Genomic DNA, 21,586 nt, shown 5'->3' on the forward strand with positions numbered 1-21,586 from the left:
TGAGCAGAGCTCAAGGGTTTGGTAGGGACAAGAGGAGGGACAGAAGTTTTATTCTGAGTCCTCTCGGGTATGTCTACACTACCCCCCTAGTTCAAACTAGGGGGGTAATGTATGCATACCGAACTTGCTAATGAAGCCCGGGATTTGAATTTCCCGGGCTTCATTAGCATAAAGCCAGCGCCGCCATTTTTAAAAGCCGGCTAGTGCGAACCCCGTGCCGCGCGGCTACACGCGGCACGGACTAGATAGTTCGGATTAGGCTTCCTAATCCGAACTATCTGTACACCTCGTTCCACAGATAGTTTGGCGTACAGATAGTTTGGATTAGAAGCCTAATCCGAACTATCTAGTCCGTGCCGCGTGTAGCCGCGCGGCACGGGGTTCGCACTAGCCGGCTTTTAAAAATGGCGGCGCCGGCTTTATGCTAATGAAGCCCGGGAAATTCAAATCCCGGGCTTCATTAGCAAGTTCGGTATGCATACATTACCCCCCTAGTTCGAACTAGGGGGGTAGTGTAGACATACCCCTCAAGTGCCAATACTGGAGGGGCAAATCTCAGCACTGATGGGCAATGTGTGCCTGAAAACTGCCAAGCAGGAGAGAGCAGAGTGAAACAGCAAAATCATAAGTGGCTGCTTGTACAGAACTCCCTGGAGCATCCAGGTATTGTCAGGGGGCTGATAGACTTGCCAGGCCCCTGAGCAAGGTGGGGGGAGCGTGACAGCTTGCTCCTGGAAGGGGCGGGATTGGGGCAGCCAGCCCTCAAGTACTGCCTGGAGTGTGCCGCAGCCACCCTGTCAGGCCTTAGCAGCAGCGGCAGCTGGGAGCCCCGGGCCCTTTTGAATCACCAGGCCCTGGGGCAACTACCCTCTTTGCCTCTGTTGGCGGGTCTGGATATTGCTTTCTCATTGTCTCCCCACACTCTCCAATGGAAGATGGCCTCCAACAGAGGCACAGTGGGGGTCTGTTTCCACTACTTTTCTGTTTGTAACAGAAAAAATACATTGGTCCCTAAGATCTCCTGCTTCAGGTGGGAAGGAGCCTAGAGACAGGCTTGGTCTCCTATTTAAAAATACTGTTGCCTGCTGCAGCACTGGCCCCAGATCCTGAAGTAGCACTATTGGAAGTATTTGGGGGGCAAATCCTACTAGAATACTTTAATACTTTTTTAAAAAGGGAGGAGGGAGTTATCTGGGTTTTAATTTACATTAAATAAAAATGTAACTTAGAGTTCCCTAATGATAATTGTTCATAACATAAACAGATTGATTTGGGGGCTGAAATAATGCTGTAAATGCTGGAACTCTAAGGCTCAAAAAAACAAAGTGTTTTGCCATGAACTTCAATCAGGACAAATCCTTAGATGATGCAATCATCATCATATATCAATTCACGTGCAAATATCCCAAAATAGAAAAAGCAACAGATCTTTAATAAAACAGCAAAAGGAGCATGTCATGAATTATACTAGCCATGACGTAATTCCATCTAGACGGTGTCCTTGGCATTTCTAATCTAGTCCTAGAGATTGCATCAGCTGCATTGCTTATCACTGGAATGTGAAATAGAACCAAATGTGGTACCCACTCATGGTTCTAACATAGTCACATTCAATTTTCAAGGTTTGTCTGATCACTTCTGAAACAAATTTGCCAAGCACAGATAACTTGCATTTATTTAGTCTCCCCCAGGAATACCATTTTATTGCTATCTAAATATTGTTGTTTCCACTGCACTGTGCAACCCACGTTTTGAGTCTGATCAGAACGACCTATCTGATCTTTTCCTGCATAAATCCCACGATTCTTGTGACACAAATGCAACAACATACCTGTTTGAGATTCGGCCTGAACACGTTCACATATTCTTTCTGCCTACAAATCAATATTAGAAATCCAGTTAATCAATTAACTGATCATGCTGTAATATTTTCTGCTTAAGCTAAAATGAACAAATCACCTTTTTTCTTACCTTATTGTTGTCACTGCACAGTCTACCAATTGACACATAGTGTCTAATCTTTCTGTAGGCAAAGAAACAATGTGTTACTGTCTCTGATTTCTAGCTCTAATTTACCTGTAGCAGCATTTTAAATTTATAAGATCCATACCAGCAATAAACCCATCCAGGACAAATCCTGCTCTTGCAGGGTATGGAACCAATGCAGTTCAGCTGCACTGGGATGCACGTGCTATAAAGCCATGATCTATGTGGGCTCCTTCTCTGCTGCTGCTGGGGGAAGTTTAGGTGTATGATGTGGCTGGTGCATCTGCAATGATGTAGGTCCAGACAGAAGATAACAGAGTTTGGGGTGGAACAGTCACCTATGCTAGTATTAGGGATGTTAGAAATAGTTAATTTTTGTAATCATGTAGCCACAACAGTTTTTAACAATTACATGGTTACTAAAATGCTCCTTCTCCGGGGCGGGGCCAGCAGCCAGTGCTCTCCCGGCCCCACTCCTGAGGAGACCTCTGCCATCCCGGCTCTTGCCTGCTGCCTCTGATAGAGAGGCAGTAATGTAGGATGGTAGAAGTCCCTGTCCAGGGAGCACCTGGGTGCCCTGTGGACAAAGGCTGCTCTGTGGGATGCCAGAAACTAAGGCAGCAGCACAGGGCGGCACGTGGGAGCCCTTTTTTTAAACTGCCTCCCCGCAAGGACCGGCTGCCGCCTGCCACCCCATGCTGCTGCCTTTGTATCAGAGGCAGCAGCATGAGGTAGCAAGCAGCTCCTCCTGCATAATCTTCATTTAAAACTTGGACCAATGGACTGGGACTGAGCCAGCCTGAATTGAAAATGTAGAGCATCTGGGTGGTGGGTAGGAGGGGATGTTGCGATTAACCGGACCATTAACTGACAAGCAATTGCTTACTGGATAAATAGTTAGCCGACTAGCCGCTGCCATTCCTAGCTAGTACCATCCTATGTGCATCCTGATTGCCATGACATTTCCTGTGCTGAGCACATTTGCTTGTACTCAGGTATTGTATACATGAGTATGGGCCCATCTTCCTTGCTTTGTATCACAGGCTACCCAATTCTTTTGCTCCACTGATGGAGAATAGAAAGCATGAGTTACTCCCAAGTGATGCCTATGAGCAGTGGGGTTTTCTGCCCTCACTTAAGTAACCTATAATGTTTGTTGGACAAGAAAGAAGTTTCATTCAGCCCTATCTCCGTGATAAAATAGATCAACCTGAGAGGGAAGGGACATATAAAAGGGGATTTCAAGAGGAACGTGTGCTCTTATATAACACCAAGCCAGTATTATTTTAAAGACTTTGCAGGTTTTCCATTGGCATCACCCGGGAAGAAGCATCACAACCAGCAAGTGATGATTATCAGTGGAGGAAATGGACTGCCTGATGGTTCAGTGGGATATGAGGAACTAACTAAGGTCTAAGGTGCATAGCTGGAAAATTCTCAGGAAGTTAAGGGACTGCTGCAATATATGCTAGCTGGTTCCCTTTTTTTGCTGAATTTGCATAGAGAGACTTAGCATACATGTCCTAATAATCAATATTTACCATTCTGCTCTAAACATCCCAGTCAGTGGCCGAGAAGGGCAAGGAAAATGGGAGTTCTGGCTGAGTGCAGAATGTTATCTCCCTTTGAGTGAAATTCACCTGGGATGGAAGTGTAAAGGAGCAACACAGAAGAAGCAGTTGCACTGCAGAACCAGTCTGTGGTGGGACACATGCAGCCCACTGGGGCTGTGCCTTTTGCGCATTAGGGCACTGGAGCCTCCACTTCCTACTCCTCCCCCTCTCTCTCAGCCCTTTTGGAATGCCACAAATCCACTGATTCGTGCTCCATCCACACTCTCCTTCCCTCCCTCCCTCCCTCCCAGAGCTGGAACGTGGTGAATCAGCTGTTCACGACTGTTCAAGCTCTGAGAAGTAGCGGGAAGAGCAGAGATGGGGCACAAATCAGGTGATCTGGGGTACACTGAAAGTGCTGGGAGGGAGGGGGAAGGATAGGAAGTGCAGGGCTCTAGTGCTCTAGTACATGAGAGGCCCATGGGGGAGGAGCAGACATAGAGGTCCGCAGGCTGCAGGTGGAACCCCAGTGGGCTGCGAGTTGCTGTGGCCCACTGAGATGGGGGAAAGACCACTCATGCGTCCCACTCATGTTTCTTCATTGCCCAGTGCTGTGGTACATCAACCTTGCATTGGTCAGCATGGATGGGGACGATGGGAGGAGACAAAGGTAAGGCACAGACTCCAGGTTTATGTGGCTTCCTCCAAGGGCCTCAACACCAGGCACATTGGGACCACTCACCACTCCAGCCCACAGGGAAGCTTGGCTCTGCATCAAGGGTTGTATTCGTTTCCTTTGCATACAGTGCACTTAGCTGAGCAGTATGGGTATGTCTACGCTACCCTCCTAGTTCGAACTAGGAGGGTAATGTAGGCATACCGCACTTGCAAATGAAGCCCGGGATTTGAATTTCCCGGGCTTCATTTGCATAAGCCGGGCGCCGCCATTTTTAAATCCCGGCTCGTTTGAACCCCGTGCCGCGCGGTTACACGCGGCACGGACTAGGTAGTTCGGACTAGGCTTCCTAGTCCAAACTACCGTTACTCCTCGTGGAATGAGGAGTAACGGTAGTTCGGACTAGGAAGCCTAGTCCGAACTACCTAGTCCGTGCCGCGTGTAGCCACGCGGCATGGGGTTCGAACGAGCCGGGATTTAAAAATGGCGGCACCCGGCTTATGCAAATGAAGCCCGGGAAATTCAAATCCCGGGCTTCATTTGCAAGTGCGGTATGCCTACATTACCCTCCTAGTTCAAACTAGGAGGGTAGTGTAGACATACCTTATGAGAGTAAAGGAGATTTTACCATAAGGGCTTAAGTGGGTGGACAGACAGAGCCCTGCATGGATACAAAATGTGTATCTGTATCTGTATCTGTAAATGAGCCATGGATATCCACAGCTGCTTCTGTGGATGCAGATATTCGTGGATAAGAAGAGGCGATCTGTGGATTTGTGGGGCTCTATGGATAGCTCTCATTGCAGACTGTGCAGGGATGAATTTCACTGAGAAAGTAATAGAGGCCTGATGGGAGACCCACTGTGCCCTACGGGCCCCAACATATTTGTTAAAGTGCCACTGGACTCCTTGTTGTTTTTGCTGAAACTGACTAACATGGCTACCCCCCTGAAACCTGAATCCAATGGGAGTTTCTGGTTTCCCTGAACATTGCATCAGACCTCAATACATACTGACAAGGTACTTAACTTTTGCACTTACCCTCCCTGTCCAATGACAGGTATTATCTTCACATTTTGTTGTATGCTGTCTCCGTTTTTCTTTTTGGCATAATACATTCCTTGCCATTCCTGCAAGAGCAGTCCAAGGATAATGCCATTCAATTAAGAAATTTACAAATCTAAGGCTATTTTCTACACATTCCTCTTCCTTTATTACTGTCAAGGGAGCCAGGAAACAATAAAAAATAAATCTAAGTTTGATATATTTTCATTGAAATTTGCCTTGCAGTCCCACACCTAGATATTCATTCTTAGGGGCCTTAGAGGCTGTGAATGTGTCAGGGAAACATGGACCCAGAAAGAAGAATACGAAAGAAGAGGAACTGAAGACTAGAATTGTGGGTTCTTATTCCACGTACAAGTGACACATTCTTTTAGCTCATTGGAGAAATTATCCATCTCTCCAGAACATTCAGACAGCTGCTCTCTCTGCCCCAATATGTTATTCATAAAAAAATAGTAATTTAAATTCCAAAACCGTTTCACACCATTTGAACCTGAATTTCAGAGACAGAAAACATGAGACATTTTCCTCCGTATACAGTAGTGCACTGATCAGCCAACTGGAGAGCTTTGGTTTATAGAGCCCAGAGGAGTCCAAATCTGGAGAGGTTGGAACATGTATACTTCTCGGGATCTGAAGTTAGCACTCTAGTTATAATAGATCCATGCATTTGGGGATTCAGGCTAATGGGTGAGTAGCGCTTGTTAGAAAATGCATGGCGTTTTTTTCTGCCAAAAATGTCAACTTTTTTTTTTGAAAATCTAAAGACAGAAAAGCTTTTGGTTTTCAGAATTTGTCTTTTTCGATAGTCAATATTTTCTATGGAAAGCAGAAACTTCTAGGGACAGTTGCAGTTACTTGGAAACCCAATTTTCTGTAAAAAATAGCTTAGACCTAACATTTTTTGTTAGTTGTGGATATGATTTTAAAAATCTATTTTCCTTCCTGTTTTAAACCTATATTTTCAAAGGACATCCTATTTAAAATGTTTTTATTAATTGATTCTAAACCCAGAAGGGTCTGTTATCTGATCTCCTGTATAACAAGTGGCAGATTTCACCTAGTTACTATTATATTTAGATATCTAACACAACAATTAAAGCAGAGGCAGTGCTATGTATGTGGAATAGGAGAAACTCCACAAGTGACAATGGCACAAACACATGTGCATCACATATTTTCCCAGTAGGATTCTTTGTTCCCTCTCTGTAGTTTTCTTTAGTCTTCTCCCACAACCCTGTTCCTGTTCTGTCTGCTTTCTGTTCCACTGTGCACCTGACTTCTCTCCCTCTCTTCTCTTTTCGTTTCTTTTTTCTATAGTATATTGCAAAACCAATAACATGCAGTATGAAGCAGTCTGTTGACCCGCGATGTTTGAGTGAATTCAAAGACATGCCCACAAGTTTATTCATCCTAGCATAAATTTAAAGAAAAGAAAAAGAGTCTGGAAAATCTGGATCCAAGAGCGCCAAATGATGAACAAAATGATTGCTTACTGTATATGGGCTTCATCCAGGCCCAATGAAGACACAGGGAGTCTTTCAGTTGTATGCATTTGTGTATCTGTGTCAGTATGCACATAGTACATACATTTATCTTTATATCAGAGAGAAGCCAATAGATAGATGGACCAAGATGGCACATGTATAACTGAGGGTACGATTTGCCCTATATGCTAATGTAATTTGCATTGGGGAAAGAGAACCAACAAGGAAAGAATTCAGCATGCAACAGGACTGCATAATAACACAAAGGGGGTGGAGAGTGGGCAAGCAGATGAAGGGGAGGAATAAAAAAAACCTGAAAGATTTTTCCATTTATCTGAGAAAAGAACTGTGCACAACAAATTGGGAATCAAGTATCATATCTTCTTCCATATGTTGCATGAGGAATACAAATGAGTAAGCAAACATTACATAGTTTGATGCTCTTGGAATTAAAATGATACACAGCAATAGTTCCCTGACAACCAGGATAAGGGAGAGATGAGTAATCAATCTCAAAACCCAGATAATAAGGTCAGAATATGCATAAAGAGATGAAGTCATAAGGCACAGATTGAATAATTCTAGAGTTGCCTCCTGATCATGTCAGGATAGAAGTAGTCACTAATGGATTTGGTTTCATATTCAATAGGCAAATATTCACAGCTGTAATGTCTGAAAAAAAACCACAAGAAAACCTTGAAATGCAATGTGTGGAGGAGAAGGGTCAGAACAATTCTGGTCTAAGCCAAACACCACCCATTATGTAAAATTCTCACAAAGATATTACATAAACATATTTTAAGAACTCCATATGCTCTCTCCCAGAACCTCGCTCAGCTAGCTAAACAGAGAATATGAACATGCCTTCAACTGAGTCATCCTTACGAGTGAATTATAGTCCTAGAAATACAGTGCCACGGTCACTTCAGCGTGGCCTAATGTTCTGGTGTTAAAATAGAGACCGAGAGTGTCTGGTGCAAGCAGAAGAGAAAGAATCATTAATATAATCCTGCATATAATAATCTAATGCTTAATGCTACCTTTGGAAGCATGGGTTCACAGATACAGTAAGGCACCAAAGCTCATTGCAAAAATAAATGTCAAGCACAGCATCTTCCAAACGTAATCTGAGTACAGGGAAGGGCTGCTGAGTTTGGGGCTTTTTTCATATAGTATTGCACTCAGTGAGCACTCTTACACACTACTCATTTGCCTTAGGTAACTAAATAACTGTCCCTAGAGTCTGAGGGATATATATTCCTCTGCCAACTAACCTCCCAAGCGGTGAGAGAAATTAGGTGCCTTGTCGGAATTATCAGTAGACTTCTCATGAGGGCTGATACACTACTGCTTAAGTCAACATAACTTATTTTGCTCAAAGATGGGAAAAAGAGGTCTCTTTGAGTGACTTAAGTTATATCCACCTAAGCACTGTCGCTATGTCAGGAGAAGATGCTCTCCCACCAACATAGCTTCCACCCCTCACAGAAGCGGAGTAATTATGCTAAAAGGAGAGTGCTTGTCTGTTGACATAATGCATCTGCACAGCTGAGCCAATGTAGTGGTGTAGATTTGCCCTCTTTTTCTGAACAGTAAAACTATCTGAAAGATATGTTGTGTCTCAGATCACAGGGATCAGATGTAGCAAAACTTCTAGCCAGATGTGATCAGCTATTTCACCTCAATGGATTTCTCACACTGAGAACACACCTGTTGCTTTCTAATATCTTAAATTTGAAAAGAAGGAAAATGCCATTTGATAGTGCTGGTTTCTCGTGAGTATAGCCAGCATACATTAATCAAAGACATCTTTTTGCTTGGCTCCACACTATCCTTCCTGAGTATACTACATGGATTGTCCAAGTCTATTTGCTAAAGCAATCCCTTCCTTTGCTATGTAAAATGCCAATCAAATGCTATTTGCCAGTGCTGAACTTGGTCACAGATAAATGTTTCAATACAGAAATTAAAATGCTACAGGTGTGTATGAACAGGCATAGATCCATCTTGGATCAGTGTGTACAACTAAGCACTTAAAAAAAAATCCCTGGAACAGCTCTATCAAATTCTGGTTTGTTACTATATTTGTTATGACATTATGTAGTCTCAAATTGGGAAGGGTTAGTCTCATCATGAGATAAGGACTCCTACTGTGTGCTGGATGATCAGAAAACATCACTGCACAGTTTTTTGTCTGGGCTAGAGAAATTGTTTGGTATATTATAACCCAGTGTAATCAAGTTACAATGCCCACATATTTGGTTACTAACGGGAAGCAGTCTTTGTTCATTTGTACCAAGAAATCACAAACATGGAGGGACATAGATAAATCAGATCAGATTTATCTTGACACAACCAAAACTTTTTAGAGAATGTTATTCCTTCCAGAAGCAAGTTAGTTTCAAATTCTCCTGGAACAATTCAGTAAAAACACTTTCAAAGTACTGCAATCTTTGAAATGTTGAGCCACAAAGTAAAACTGCATTTGCAATTTTTTTCCCAAAGAACTCCTTTTGTGTTAACAGGTAAATTTCTACATTTTTATAATCTTTATAGATTACCAACTGCTAAGTGCCCCAAAGGCAAATAAGAAGACATATGGAACAAACACATAAGATTGACATTGAGGACAGTATAAGACCTTCCAGAAATGTACACTTTAAAGTTTAATATCTCACTAATTTTCACAGAGTAGTGTCTGGAAATCAGAGTACTAAAACATGAAAATCTTGACAGCTCCATACTTTGAGGAAAAAATTACTCAATATTTGGTTGTTTACTATGAATAGTCTAAAAATACTTTTCTGTTATTAGAGACATTTTTTCATAACATTAAAATAATTGAAATTGTAATAATTGAATATCTTGAAAACTGGATGCTGTTGTCATGAGGCCCAATAGACTTAACTGATTTATAGTCTTAACTTAATGAACACCACATAATGGCATCAGACCTGTACCATGTGTTTTTCTTTGGATGCACCTTCACACAGGCAACAAACCTGTGAAGCGCCATCATTTCAGCCCTTGGATGTCTCTTGGATCTGTTCCAGCACCTCAGTCAACATCCAGATACTTGACAGTTTCATGTTCAGATGCACATTCCATCTATACAGAGACACATCATTGCCTTTCCAGACGAATACTCATGTTACTACTTTGACGTACACAGTGTGACTAATGACATCTTTGTGTTGGTGCCTTGATGCATTGACGCCTAGATGCACACAACACTAGTGATTAATTTTAGCATCTCACCACACTGTCAATAAGGTGGTGTTTCCCAGCAGACAACCAGTATGACCCAATTAGTTACCCTGACTCAGCCTTGTGCAGATGCCATGGCAAATCTTTGCAAATGCAGCTGATTCAGAAACTTCCTCATGTTACTGCTATGATCAGTGTCTCCTTATACAGGTACCATGACACATCTTTTCACTTGTCTCAGAGGGCATTTACACTTTGCTGTCAAGATGCAAGTGTCACCTCTGAGATATATTACCATGCACGCTCACTCAGTGCCACAACAAGAATGCAGTAAAAGGAACACTACAGTGCCATGAGACAGCCTGCAAAATCTGTTAACCTCCATATCTGCATTTTGAGGCTATTGGATTCCCCTTCATTTCCTTGATGCAACAAATATTTCTAATGGAAATCCACTAGAGAGTTCCTTGGTCATTAGAGAACGACAACTCTTGTGGAAGAAAAGGGCCTGGCAGTTGGAAGCTAACAGTGCTATCACCCTGGAGCAGAGGTGGGCAATAATTTTGGAAGGGGGGCTACTTCACAAATTTCAGAAGTGGTCACAGGCCACCCCAGAAGAGGCGGCGCCTCAGGCTGAAGGGGTGGGGTCAGCAGACTTCATATGCTCTCCCGCCCACAGACCCTGACTGGCCATTTTGAACAGCTGGTGGTTCCCTCTGGTGCCGTAAGCCCCTGGCAGGAGAAGGAGACTTCACACACTCCCCCATCCACTGGTCTTGATTTGGCCTGGGGGCGGGGAAGTGGCAGGGCAGCCGCAGGCTGCATCAAGCAGTTTGGTGGGCCAGGTGTGGCCCACGGATGCTGTCTTGCCCACCCCTGCCCTAAAGAGACATTACAAGCATTCCTCCAGAGGTTTCTAAATTCTGAGCTTATTAATTAGCTACAATGTACCATGCTGAAACCCGAGTGTGGTTCTTTTCTAATCTACTTTACACTGGACTTGTTCTTTCATACCAAGCTACCTTATTCTCTTTACTCTCTACCTTCCTTTAAGATTTTCTCACCTTTTGGTGCATGCAGCATATGCCCTATGTATGTAAAGTGAGCTGTACACATGCTACAGAGAACAACACAGGAGAGTGTTTTATTCTCCTATTTTGCCATGCAACTTAACTGAAAGTGACCTTTACAAAATGGAGAATGTTGTTCTTGATGTGAGCCAAACCTCTTTAAACTCACCTCCATTTATTACTCCACCTTAGCACGTTCTTAAAATATATTTACACATCTTTATGTTTTGATAATGTCAAAAAAATTACCACTGAATTTCCCCACAAACATAGAATATTTATGATTCTCAGTTAGAGAGTTTTAAATTGTTTTTCACCATTATTGAGCATCCCAAATACGAGATACAATGAAGATGTGCATATGTACATATGGCCATTTTGAACAGCTGGTGGTTCCCTCTGGTGCCGCAATCCTCTGGTGGGGGGAGGAGACTTACATATGGGCATAAACATACAAGCACAAATTGGATGACAAGGTCTGAATGTGGGATTTATTTCTTCAGCATCAGCAGGGCTGTCCGCATCCTCCGACCCATAATTTAGTGTCTGAAGTTACGGCAATTGGAGTGAGATACCATAAGATTGCTTTTCAATGTAGGCAAAATTAAATCTACAGTGAATATCAGTGCTACAAGAGCAAATGTAACAAAGTACCAGTGGGAGATGAGGAGTATGTGACTCTCCTTCATACCTTGCAGGATCGAGCCCATAATTAAAGCAGCAGAAAGGACACGATAAAACCTGCTCCCACTGAAGTCAGTAAGTTGAATGTGACTGACTTTGTAGGAACAGGATTAGACCTCAGGTTAGTATGCTATGTGCCAAATCCTGCTTGTCTCAAATAGTCTCATGGACTTCAATGAGATTACTTATGTAAGAAAGCCTTCCATGCTACATGCTTATGAAGTCTTTGTTATGGTTATATGCATGGACAATTATCACTCATACCGGTAGGGTTTAATAACATCATGGAATGATAAATGATATACTGCTACTTACCTTTCCTATCTTTATGCAGGAATTAATAGTATCTAGGAAATCCGCTTTTTTTTCATTTATAGGCACTTCAGTTAATTCCTTTCCTATTAATTCACCTATTTGATAGCCCATCGCTGTTTCAAATGCAGGATTTACATACTGTGAAATAAAACCAAAGCTTATTAAACACAAAAATTACAGGAATAAAGTCAAGACAGACCTGAATTTTGACCTACATTCTTAAACCTATTTTTTTACTAAGCTAAGTGTATGCATTATTTATATTTTTATCAGAACAAAACGAAACAAAATCCATTCTAGAAGCCTTGCACTTTTACAAAGCAAGCCTACGTGCACGCATGAGCAGAGAGAGGGGAAATATAGATTTTATTATGGAAATGCAACAGTTTTACATTTCTAAGGAGTGATAATAGACAATAAATACTCTTGAAAATTGAGTCCTTTCAGTCTCAATCCTTTACTCTCAGTCTCAGTGTGGGAAAGGGTGAAGGTTTTGTAGGGTCGAGGAGTATTAACCAGTAATATTTTAATGGAAACAGCCAAGGATGGAGGAAGGGACCTCTTCGTCCCCACAAAGCTAAAAAAAAATGGGCTGTGTGAAGGGGAATCTAAGAAAGCTGGGAGGTAGGAAAGCTGCAGATTGCACTGCTACTCCAATTTTATGGGATCCCTACATGCTGCCCACACAGGGGGGTTACACTTGTGATGGATCACTCATTCTAACATACCTATCTTAGGTTCTTAGATGGCTCCCATGACCATAATACTTGAATGCTGCACAGTCTTTAATGTATTTATCCTCATAGTACCTCTGTGACATAGAGATCTACTAGTTCTCCTCTTCCCCAAGAATCTCCTCTTTGCACAGCTGTGGCGCACACACTGGGGTTGCAAAACCCTCTGCAGAGTGGTTCCACTGGGTTTAAGCCTTTTCTGGAGGGTGGCATTTGGTCCCCCCTCAAAAGGGTGTTTTCAGACCATTTGAGGCCAAATTCTAGTAACTCTTAAGTAGAAGATAATGTACCATCTTTTTGCATTTTATTTTCATGGATTAAGATTTGTGCCAAGAGCACTCAACTCAACATTCACCTTGTAATGGAGAGAAGTTTACATTTAAACTGTTCACTAATAAAAGTTCATTACTACTGTACAGACTGGATTAGTGTGTTAGCCTCTTGGGAGCATAGCCCTACATGCCATCTGTGCTGACCTTATTTTGGGAATTAGAGAACCATATTTAAAAACGTGGTTCCAACCAACTCAGTTCCTGAATCTGTTTGACGAATGACTGTAGATGGAGCAAACAACCTCAGAACCACATTTAAAAAACTTATTCTACTCTTGTTTACACAGAGTTCCAATATGATTTGGCTTCATCCACACTAACTGGCCATAACATCACAGAAACAGTTTAGTTGGAGCTATGTTCAAATTTGGTTTAAATTCTGTTCTTTAAGACGGCCTGAGTTCCAGTGTGTACAGAGGGATGTATTTAAGTCTTCAAGGATAATGAGCTTTGAGAAAATGAGTTTAGTGATTTTATTCTAGTCCCTTGTAGACATTTGTTAAAACTTCACACTGAGGGTACTCTACACAGAAGTGTTATTTCAGAATAACCGACATTATTCCCAAATAATATAGTGCGTATCTAAACTACAAGCCTTTATTTCAAAATAATGTCGAGCTAGAGGACTTCTTACTCTGACTCATGGTAACCCTCATTTCATGAGGAGTAAGGGAAGTTGAAGGAAAAGTGTTCTTCCTTTGACTTCCTGCTGTGTAGACAGTGCCAAAAACCGAGTTAAGCTATTTTGACTTAAGCTACACAATTGACATAGCTGAAGTTGTGTAGCATAATTTGACTTTAGCCTTGCTATGTAGATGTACTCTCGGGTGCCTTGTCTGCACTTGGAATTAGCTTCACTTACAGCTAGGTTTGAAAGAAAAATAAAATTAATTCGCAACACTGCAGGAAAAGAAAGTCTATAAAACAGTAGCTGTGTTCACCAGCAGTTAGCAGCAGCATAAGCAATAAGCATTACAAAAAGACTGATGGTCAGAGCCACAGCATAACCTCAAAGATTACTTATTTTTTAAAAGATACAGGGTTTTATACAGGATATTTCAAACTCAGGACATTATACCTGAGAACTAAATTAGACTCGTCTGTTCAAAATTATTAGGTCAGATGCTTGAATCTTTTTAAAAGAAGGAATATATTTGTAGATTAACTAAAAATTAGTGAATCCACAGAATAATATTTTATTCCTATAAAATAACTAGAACAAACCTGTATTACATGGTCTTCACTTGTGATCTCAATGGCTTCTTGACTTTTCTCGAGTGCTGTAAATATTGAATTACAAGCCCTTGTAGACAGAAAAAAACCCCAATGGATTAGATTTAATGCACGTGTGTCTTGAAGTATATAATCATAACATATCATAAAACAGAAACAAGCTACAAATTCTGGTAGGAAGTTTTGCTTAAATATTAAAAGTGACATACTTCTTTGGCTAACAAACTCTATAATGACGTCCATAGAGTAAGAAGAAATATTCTTTTTTGGATGAGGATAAATTTGGCCCTCTTTATTGTTGATGTTTTCCTGAAAAAGGTAAAAAATTACCTTAGTTTAAATTGTGCCCGCACTTCTCCAAATTCCAACTGAATTAGCTCATTATAACAGGCCATGATATTGGAATTTTCTACATATCTCTGTAAATGAAAAGTTAGAAATATTTCAGTAGTTGACTTTCCTGTAAATAAAGATATGCTGTTTTAAAGAAAAAAGAAATTATGAATGACAGCAGAGATGCATAAAATGAACAAATTTCCATGAGATCAAGTATCAATGTGGCAATCAACAAAGTCAATAAATAAAATCAAACTAAATTGTTAAAGTTATTTGTCATCATGCGATTTACTTGAAATAACAAGTCATATTGTTAATCAAAGAAGTCAAATGTTAACACTATTTTACATGGGTTTTAGCTTTCTAAGTTACAATTTCATGGATAGAAATACACAATACTTTTTTTAACTGTTACATGACAAAATATTATCCCTTAGCCAAAATGTGTTCATTTTGGGCCTGATGCAAGGCCTAAAGAAGTCAACAAAAAGACTTCCTGAATTTGTTGGGCTTTGATTCATACCCTTCATGTGTTTGGCCAAAGGGTTTGTCTATACATGGAGTTATTCCTGATTAACTGTTCCCTGATAACTCACTGTGTGAACACACATTCTGTAGTAAGAGTTCCATGTTCCTATTTAATTTAACCAAAGTCGGTTAAAACTGAACAGGTGCAAGAAACTCTTATTGCACAATCAATCTGTCCATGCATGGAGGAGTTATTCAGGACCAGCTGTTGTACTTCAACTACATCTCCTACCTTAATCAGAAACAACTTCCAAGTGTAAACAAGCCCTTAGGATGTTCACTCATGATAAAGTGTCATGGACGTTAAGGGAAGTTGATTGGAAGTAAGAGTTGCAGGAATGGGCCCTGGAAAGATAATGTCAAAGCTATCAGGACCCTAATCCCACAAATACTACAGCATTCTGCATAACTTTACTCATCAGAGAAATCCTTCTGAAGTCACTTGAACTACTCAGATGAATCAAGTTACTTCCCCCATTTAAGGATTTGCAGCACTGAGGTCCAACTTCAAATAAGGAAAGGGATGCAAATGTGCTACAATGGGGTGGTAAACAAACTAGTGAACATGCACCGTGCATCTCAGTTGTAAGTCGTGAACCTTTTGTTCCATCCTAAGCTTAATGTACTGAGGAATCCACCTAAGTGACACACTAATAAGCACCGTGTCTGCTTAATTGAGATAGTTGCCAGGGAACAGATTCAGAGTAATGTATTCTAGATGACTCTAAACGATAGATAATAGCACCTGATAATGTCTGTTGCCTGTTTACAGGTGAGAATTTGTGTCTGATAGCATAAATTTCCCACAGGATGTTCTGTGGTTCACCATAAGTTACTTAGCTTGTATAAGCCAGTAGAGCTTGCAGGTCAGTCTGGCCCAACCATGTATACATATAAGATAAAGCTTAATGCTTTTACATTTCTTTTAAAATAAGTAGACAAGAATCTCTCATAGTTAGGATGATCTCTGAAGTGCTCGTGTTTCTGATTCCATTGGGGTAAGCTAGCACAGAAGGAGACAATATATAACAATGGACTACAGGAGGTGAGGTTTTACACACTGGACTACTGATAAACCAGATCACAGAAAGCCAAATCACATCACAGTTCACACACTGCAGAATGATCGTGGTGATGACAATACATACGTACCCTTGTGAAGCCTGCTGCAATCAGTGGCAATATTGATGACTCCTCACGATCAGCATGCCTTTCAAAGCAGAATGACAAAGTCAGAAATGTCTCTCTTGCTGATTCAATACTGATCCCACAAAATAATCCTTAGTAGGACTGGGGCCTAAAACCTACATACTGTGTAACCAAGCATTACAGTTTTGTTATTGTGAATCAAATACACTTCTTGTGCTTTGATAAACGTATTGAATGTTAAGCTGAATTCTCAGTAAACGTTACATCGACATTATTTTGCATTATTTCCATTTTTAAGTAGCCTCCCTAATTTTTATGCAATGCAAAATCAATGCTTCAAGCAAACAGACTTAAGAAATCGGTTGACTGGTCTGTATTTTTCTATACTGGAATCATTGTCATTATTGCTAACCTTGGTTATTGGAAAATACAGCAAACTTGAAAGTTGATGTGGCCACAATATGATTATCAAAAGTGACTAGTGATTCTGGATGCCTCAAATCTTGATTGTCTAACTTGAGATATTTCAATAGGGCCTGGTTTTCCTGCAGGGCCTGAATATCAGGACTCTTTAAGGTGTGACAATGCAGACACCCATAAAATGAGATATCAAAATCACTCATTTTTGAAAATTTTCAAGTTAAAGAAAATTGTATATGACTTGAGATGGGGAAATCTGGAGGACTGGCAATTGTTTAGGTTTGGTTAAAAACTATCTCAGAGGTAACAGAGGCTTGTGATGCAGATGATGTAATAGCTTGACTTTAAATAGCTCTTCTGATTTAAAAACCTCTGGGCATGCTACATAAGTGGGTATGGTTATCTCTATTTCATAGATGGGGAAATGGAGGCATAGCCAAACTAAGGGACTTGCCCAAAGTCAAACAGTAAGTCAGTGGCAGTGTATCCTGTCCTAATGATTTGATCCCAGGAATACAGAATACAGGCAGTCCCCGGGTTACGTACAAGATAGGGACTGTAGGTTTGTTCTTAAGTTGAATTTGTATGTAAGTCGGAACTGGTACATATTGTAGGGGAAACTCTAGCCAAACATTTCTCCAGAGCTCAGTTTTATTCTCCCACACCTCACTTCCCTCAGTCCTTTATTCTGAAGCTGAGGTGTCTGCTGAGAAAAGCCGCTCCTCATCTCCCTGATCTGCTGAGGGGGGCGCTAGCTTCGCGTCTCCCTGGTCTGCTGGGGGGAAGCAGCTAGTGCGGGGTTGCCTCTTCCCGTTTGTAAGTAGGGATCCGATGTAAGTCGGATCCATGTAACCCGGGGACTGCCTGTACGCTGAATCCCAGGAGTACAAAGAAATAAATGTAAGATACTGGCAAGAAAACTAAATGAACTGTTGGAACCTGCTTCTAGAGAAATGATCCTAAACACAACAGAAGAACATCCATAAAGTGTCAGCTAACACAGGCTTTGTCTTCCCTGACACAAAAGTGGTTTTTCTATAGATAATTGGCATGATTGTTATCTCACAGTAACACTCACAAGGCATTTGCTTTCACCATCAGGTTGCTAAGTGAGGTCAACGCTTCACCCCCTGCCTGTGGTTGGCTCACTCGATTTACCTTGCGCTAAAACCACAGTGCTTTGTCTCCACTCCATTCTTACAGAGGGAGAGCTAATAGGCGGTAGTTACCCCATGGTAAAAACACATGTTTATATTGGGTCAGTGAAGACATAACTGTGATGTGGCTGCACTGCAACGGGAGGTGTGCTGCATTTTGGGATGGCAAACCAATGCCTGCTTTAATCTAGCTAGGATGGCTAAAAACGGCAGTGAAGATGTGGCAGCACAGGCTTCAGTGTGATCTCTATGAGCCTGCCCTGCACCGTGAGGAGGTACTGGCATTGCTAGCCTGTGACAGGGTCCATGCTGCCGCATCATCCCTGCTATTTTTAAGCTATCACAAGTATGCCCACCTGAGCTGCAGTCACATCTCCTACTACATTGTAGACATACCCCCAGTGCAATGCAAATTTAAACTTTACACCAGGCTGGGATAGTGAGTGTTCTGAAAAGCTGGAGAGTGCAAGCTAATGAGATCTTCTCTTGAAAAGCATGTATCCTCATCACAGCATTCACAATGTGAACTTTTCTTTAAAAAAGTAACTGCGAAAAACCTCTTTCCTACCATAGCTATGATTTAGCAAGGCAGGCTCAAATTGGTGTGTACACACACACACACACGCACGCACACAACCCCTCCCCCCCCCAAAAAAAAATTCCCAGCTGGCCTTCGCTACCAAGGGTATGCTGTATTTTTCTTTTTTTGGTGTGGGACAAGAAGTTCTTGAGGCAGATTCCATTATCTCTCTCTCTCTCCCCCATCCTCCCTCACTTTCTCCCCCCCCCCCTTTAAATTACTCTAATAAAAGACAATCCAGCTTTAAGGGCTGTCATGGCTATGGGATGTGGTTTTGCTGGCACAGTCAAGATTTTCCAGTGGCTTCCCTTGCTCTGGCCTAACGTGCCACCTGCCAGCTTCTCCTTCTTTTGGCCAATGCTTCTTTTGCTAAGACTGGACTCCAAACACAGTGAAGCAAAATCAAACCAGGGAAAAAGATGAGAATGTAGCCAAGATCAAGGCTGGCTGAGTGGGAGGCAACTCATTAGGCCAGGATAGAGGCACTGGTTGGGCCTGACTTCAGCAGAAAGATAAGGAATACAAACAGCTGGATCTGTAGTGGAGAGAGGAGTTGGAGAGACCAGAACAGGGGTGACCAGTAAAGGCAACTGGACAACTCTCCCAGAGGCTTTCACTGAAACAGCAACAAAACTAGTTTCAGTAGCAGAATAAGTAAGACTACAGGTTAGAACCTCTCTTGTCTGGCACCCTCAGGACCTGAGTTGTTCTGAACCAGAGAATTTTCTGGACCACGGGAGGTCAATATTGTCTAGCAGGACTACCAACACTTCCACTGCTTACAGGGCTGTTAGAGGACATTTGGGGTATATTAGAGCTAAATAACAGCACAAAACACTAAGAACTAGAACTGGTGTCTGTAAACAAACTATGGGACTGCAGGAAACTTGGCCATACCCATGAAAAGTGGACATCCAGCTAACTAAAATCATTCCAGACTACTGATGTTTCCAGACTAGAGTGTTCTGGACTAGAAAGGTTCAACCTGTAGTAGGACAGGAATTTGATACAGGAGCAATCCTGGCAAACTGAGACAACCGCTCTCCCTAGAGACAGCAGCAAACAAAGCATCCACTCAAAGAGGGTATGGAGAAGGAATGAGAGGTGTCAGGCCGACTGTGGGTGCAGTTATGTATCTAGGGAACATGATGGTTTCAATAAGGGGCTTCCATAGGTGCTCACACATTCAATCTTGAGAAGACCCCATAGCTTGTCACACAGGGTTATGTTTTGGGGTCAAGTCATGCTCTCAAAAGCTTCTGTGATTGGGGTGGAGATATCTGGTGGAAATCAGAAATCAACAGGAAAGGCTGCACCCCTCCTACAGCAGATGATGGTGAACATAGCACACAGTAAAAATATAGTGTCACCAGTACAATAAAGTGTCCTAATTTAGAGCTGTTATTCTAGTATTTGCCTCTGCAATGATTCGAGACAGATTCATGTGATTGTTTATAATGGAAAATAAAGATATTTTCAATTTACCTTCGTACTACACCAATTATGACTGTATTTTCTGAGGGTTTAGTTGTTCGGATAGCCCTTAAAATAAAAACATCAACAAGATCACTTAACATTTTTGTAGTTCACCGTTAGAAATCCTACTGTGTCTTCAGAAAATCTTTCTCAAATGTTTAATTTAAAAAAACAAAAACAAATAAAAACTAAGTCCCTAACTTGTTTGGTAATTACAAAGACAGCTAGGGTTAGTAGTTAATGAGTGTCAATGGAAAAAACAACATGAAAATTGTAGATTAGTCTAGATTTTAGCCAATGTAAGGGATGGAATAGCAAATATCTCTCCCACACAAACAACATGAAACCAATATTTACACTGCATTCACAATGCTCCTTTCCAAAAGAAGCCATCTCCTAAGTAGTTATACACTTTTCAGACTTGTCCTCAGTCAGTTAATGAGTATTTTACTGTGCTCAGGAATGGAGTAGTAAAAATGTAACCAGGGGAACACCAATACTCTCCTGCTTCTCCTGACAGATCTTAAACGAATTCCTTTATTCTAACAAGGAATAAAGCCTTTGTCACAGTGCCCTGACCCCACCACACTCACCTGTAGTCAGTACTCTGATGTCAGCACTCACACCCCTATTGGTTATTTAGTCTAGACATGCTCTTAGGGGCTGCGTCTAGCCTGGCATGATTTTGCGGAAATACTTTTAACGGAAAATTTTTCCGTTAAAAGTATTTCTGCAAAAGAGCGTCTAGATTGGCACAGATGCTATTGCGCAAAAAGTACTTTTGTGCAAAAGCATCCGTGCCCAGTATAGACGCGCTTTTGCGCAAGAAAGCTCTGATGGCCATTTTAGCCATTGGGCTTTCTTGCGCAAAAAATTAAGGTGCCTGTCTACACTGGCCCTCTTGCGCAAGTATTCTTGGTAAGAGGGCTTATCCCTGAGCGGGAGCGTCAAAGTATTTGCACAAAAAGCACCGAATTCTTACATTAGAACGTCAGTGCTCTTGCGCAAATTCAAGCAGCCAGTATAGACAGCTGGCACGTTTTTGCGCAAAAGCAGTTGCTTTGGCACAAAATCTTGCCAGTCTAGACGGACCCAGGGAGTATATCACTAGAAACTGAAGCAAGGCACTGTTGCATTTTAAGTCCTCGTAGAGATACGAAAGAATATCTCCCCCTTGTTCATGTGCTATAGTAATTTGTGGGGGGTGGTTTTGGAGTCAATTTGCAATACAAGGTTTTTGAGAAAGATGATGCATTTCAGACCAGATTTACAAATATTGTGGGTGTGCAACTGTCCACACAAATGTTGCACGTGTAATTGCATGGGATATTTCAAGAAAATGAGCATAGCAAAGTGCTGGAACAATCTGTATAAAGAGGGTGCTGAGAGCCATTGCACCAAACTGTAAACCCTCTATATAATGAAAATCACTTTAAGCCAGGTGGTGCAGGTGCACCTCAAACATCAGGGCTAGATGGGCCTGGGACTGATAGATTTTGTGGGGCCCTCCTAGGATCTGGGATGGGGCCAAAAATGAGGGGCTTAGTGTACAGTAGGGGGCTTCCCAGGAGCAGGCTGGGGGTGAAGTGGGATCCGGG

General features: G+C 41.7%; 1 protein-coding gene across 3 annotated transcripts in view; it reads right to left on the minus strand.

The window, feature by feature from the left end:
• Nucleotides 1-21,586, minus strand: part of LOC102445641 (high affinity cAMP-specific and IBMX-insensitive 3',5'-cyclic phosphodiesterase 8A) — a 267,727-nt gene that overhangs the window by 35,217 nt on the left and 210,924 nt on the right. For all 3 annotated transcript variants that reach the window (XM_006139239.4, XM_075897146.1, XM_006139238.4), the window contains exons 4-11: nt 19,998-20,054; nt 16,359-16,416; nt 14,673-14,761; nt 14,334-14,412; nt 12,044-12,181; nt 5,257-5,345; nt 1,972-2,023; nt 1,832-1,874 (exon numbers count right to left, since the gene is read on the minus strand). In XM_006139239.4, coding sequence (XP_006139301.1) covers nt 1,832-1,874; nt 1,972-2,023; nt 5,257-5,345; nt 12,044-12,181; nt 14,334-14,412; nt 14,673-14,761; nt 16,359-16,416; nt 19,998-20,054 — 605 coding nt within the window. The remainder of the gene's footprint in view (nt 1-1,831; nt 1,875-1,971; nt 2,024-5,256; nt 5,346-12,043; nt 12,182-14,333; nt 14,413-14,672; nt 14,762-16,358; nt 16,417-19,997; nt 20,055-21,586) is intronic.

The sequence above is a fragment of the Pelodiscus sinensis genome, chromosome 14 (genome assembly GCF_049634645.1).
Source record: "Pelodiscus sinensis isolate JC-2024 chromosome 14, ASM4963464v1, whole genome shotgun sequence".
In the NCBI taxonomy this organism is placed as follows: Eukaryota; Metazoa; Chordata; order Testudines; family Trionychidae; genus Pelodiscus; species Pelodiscus sinensis.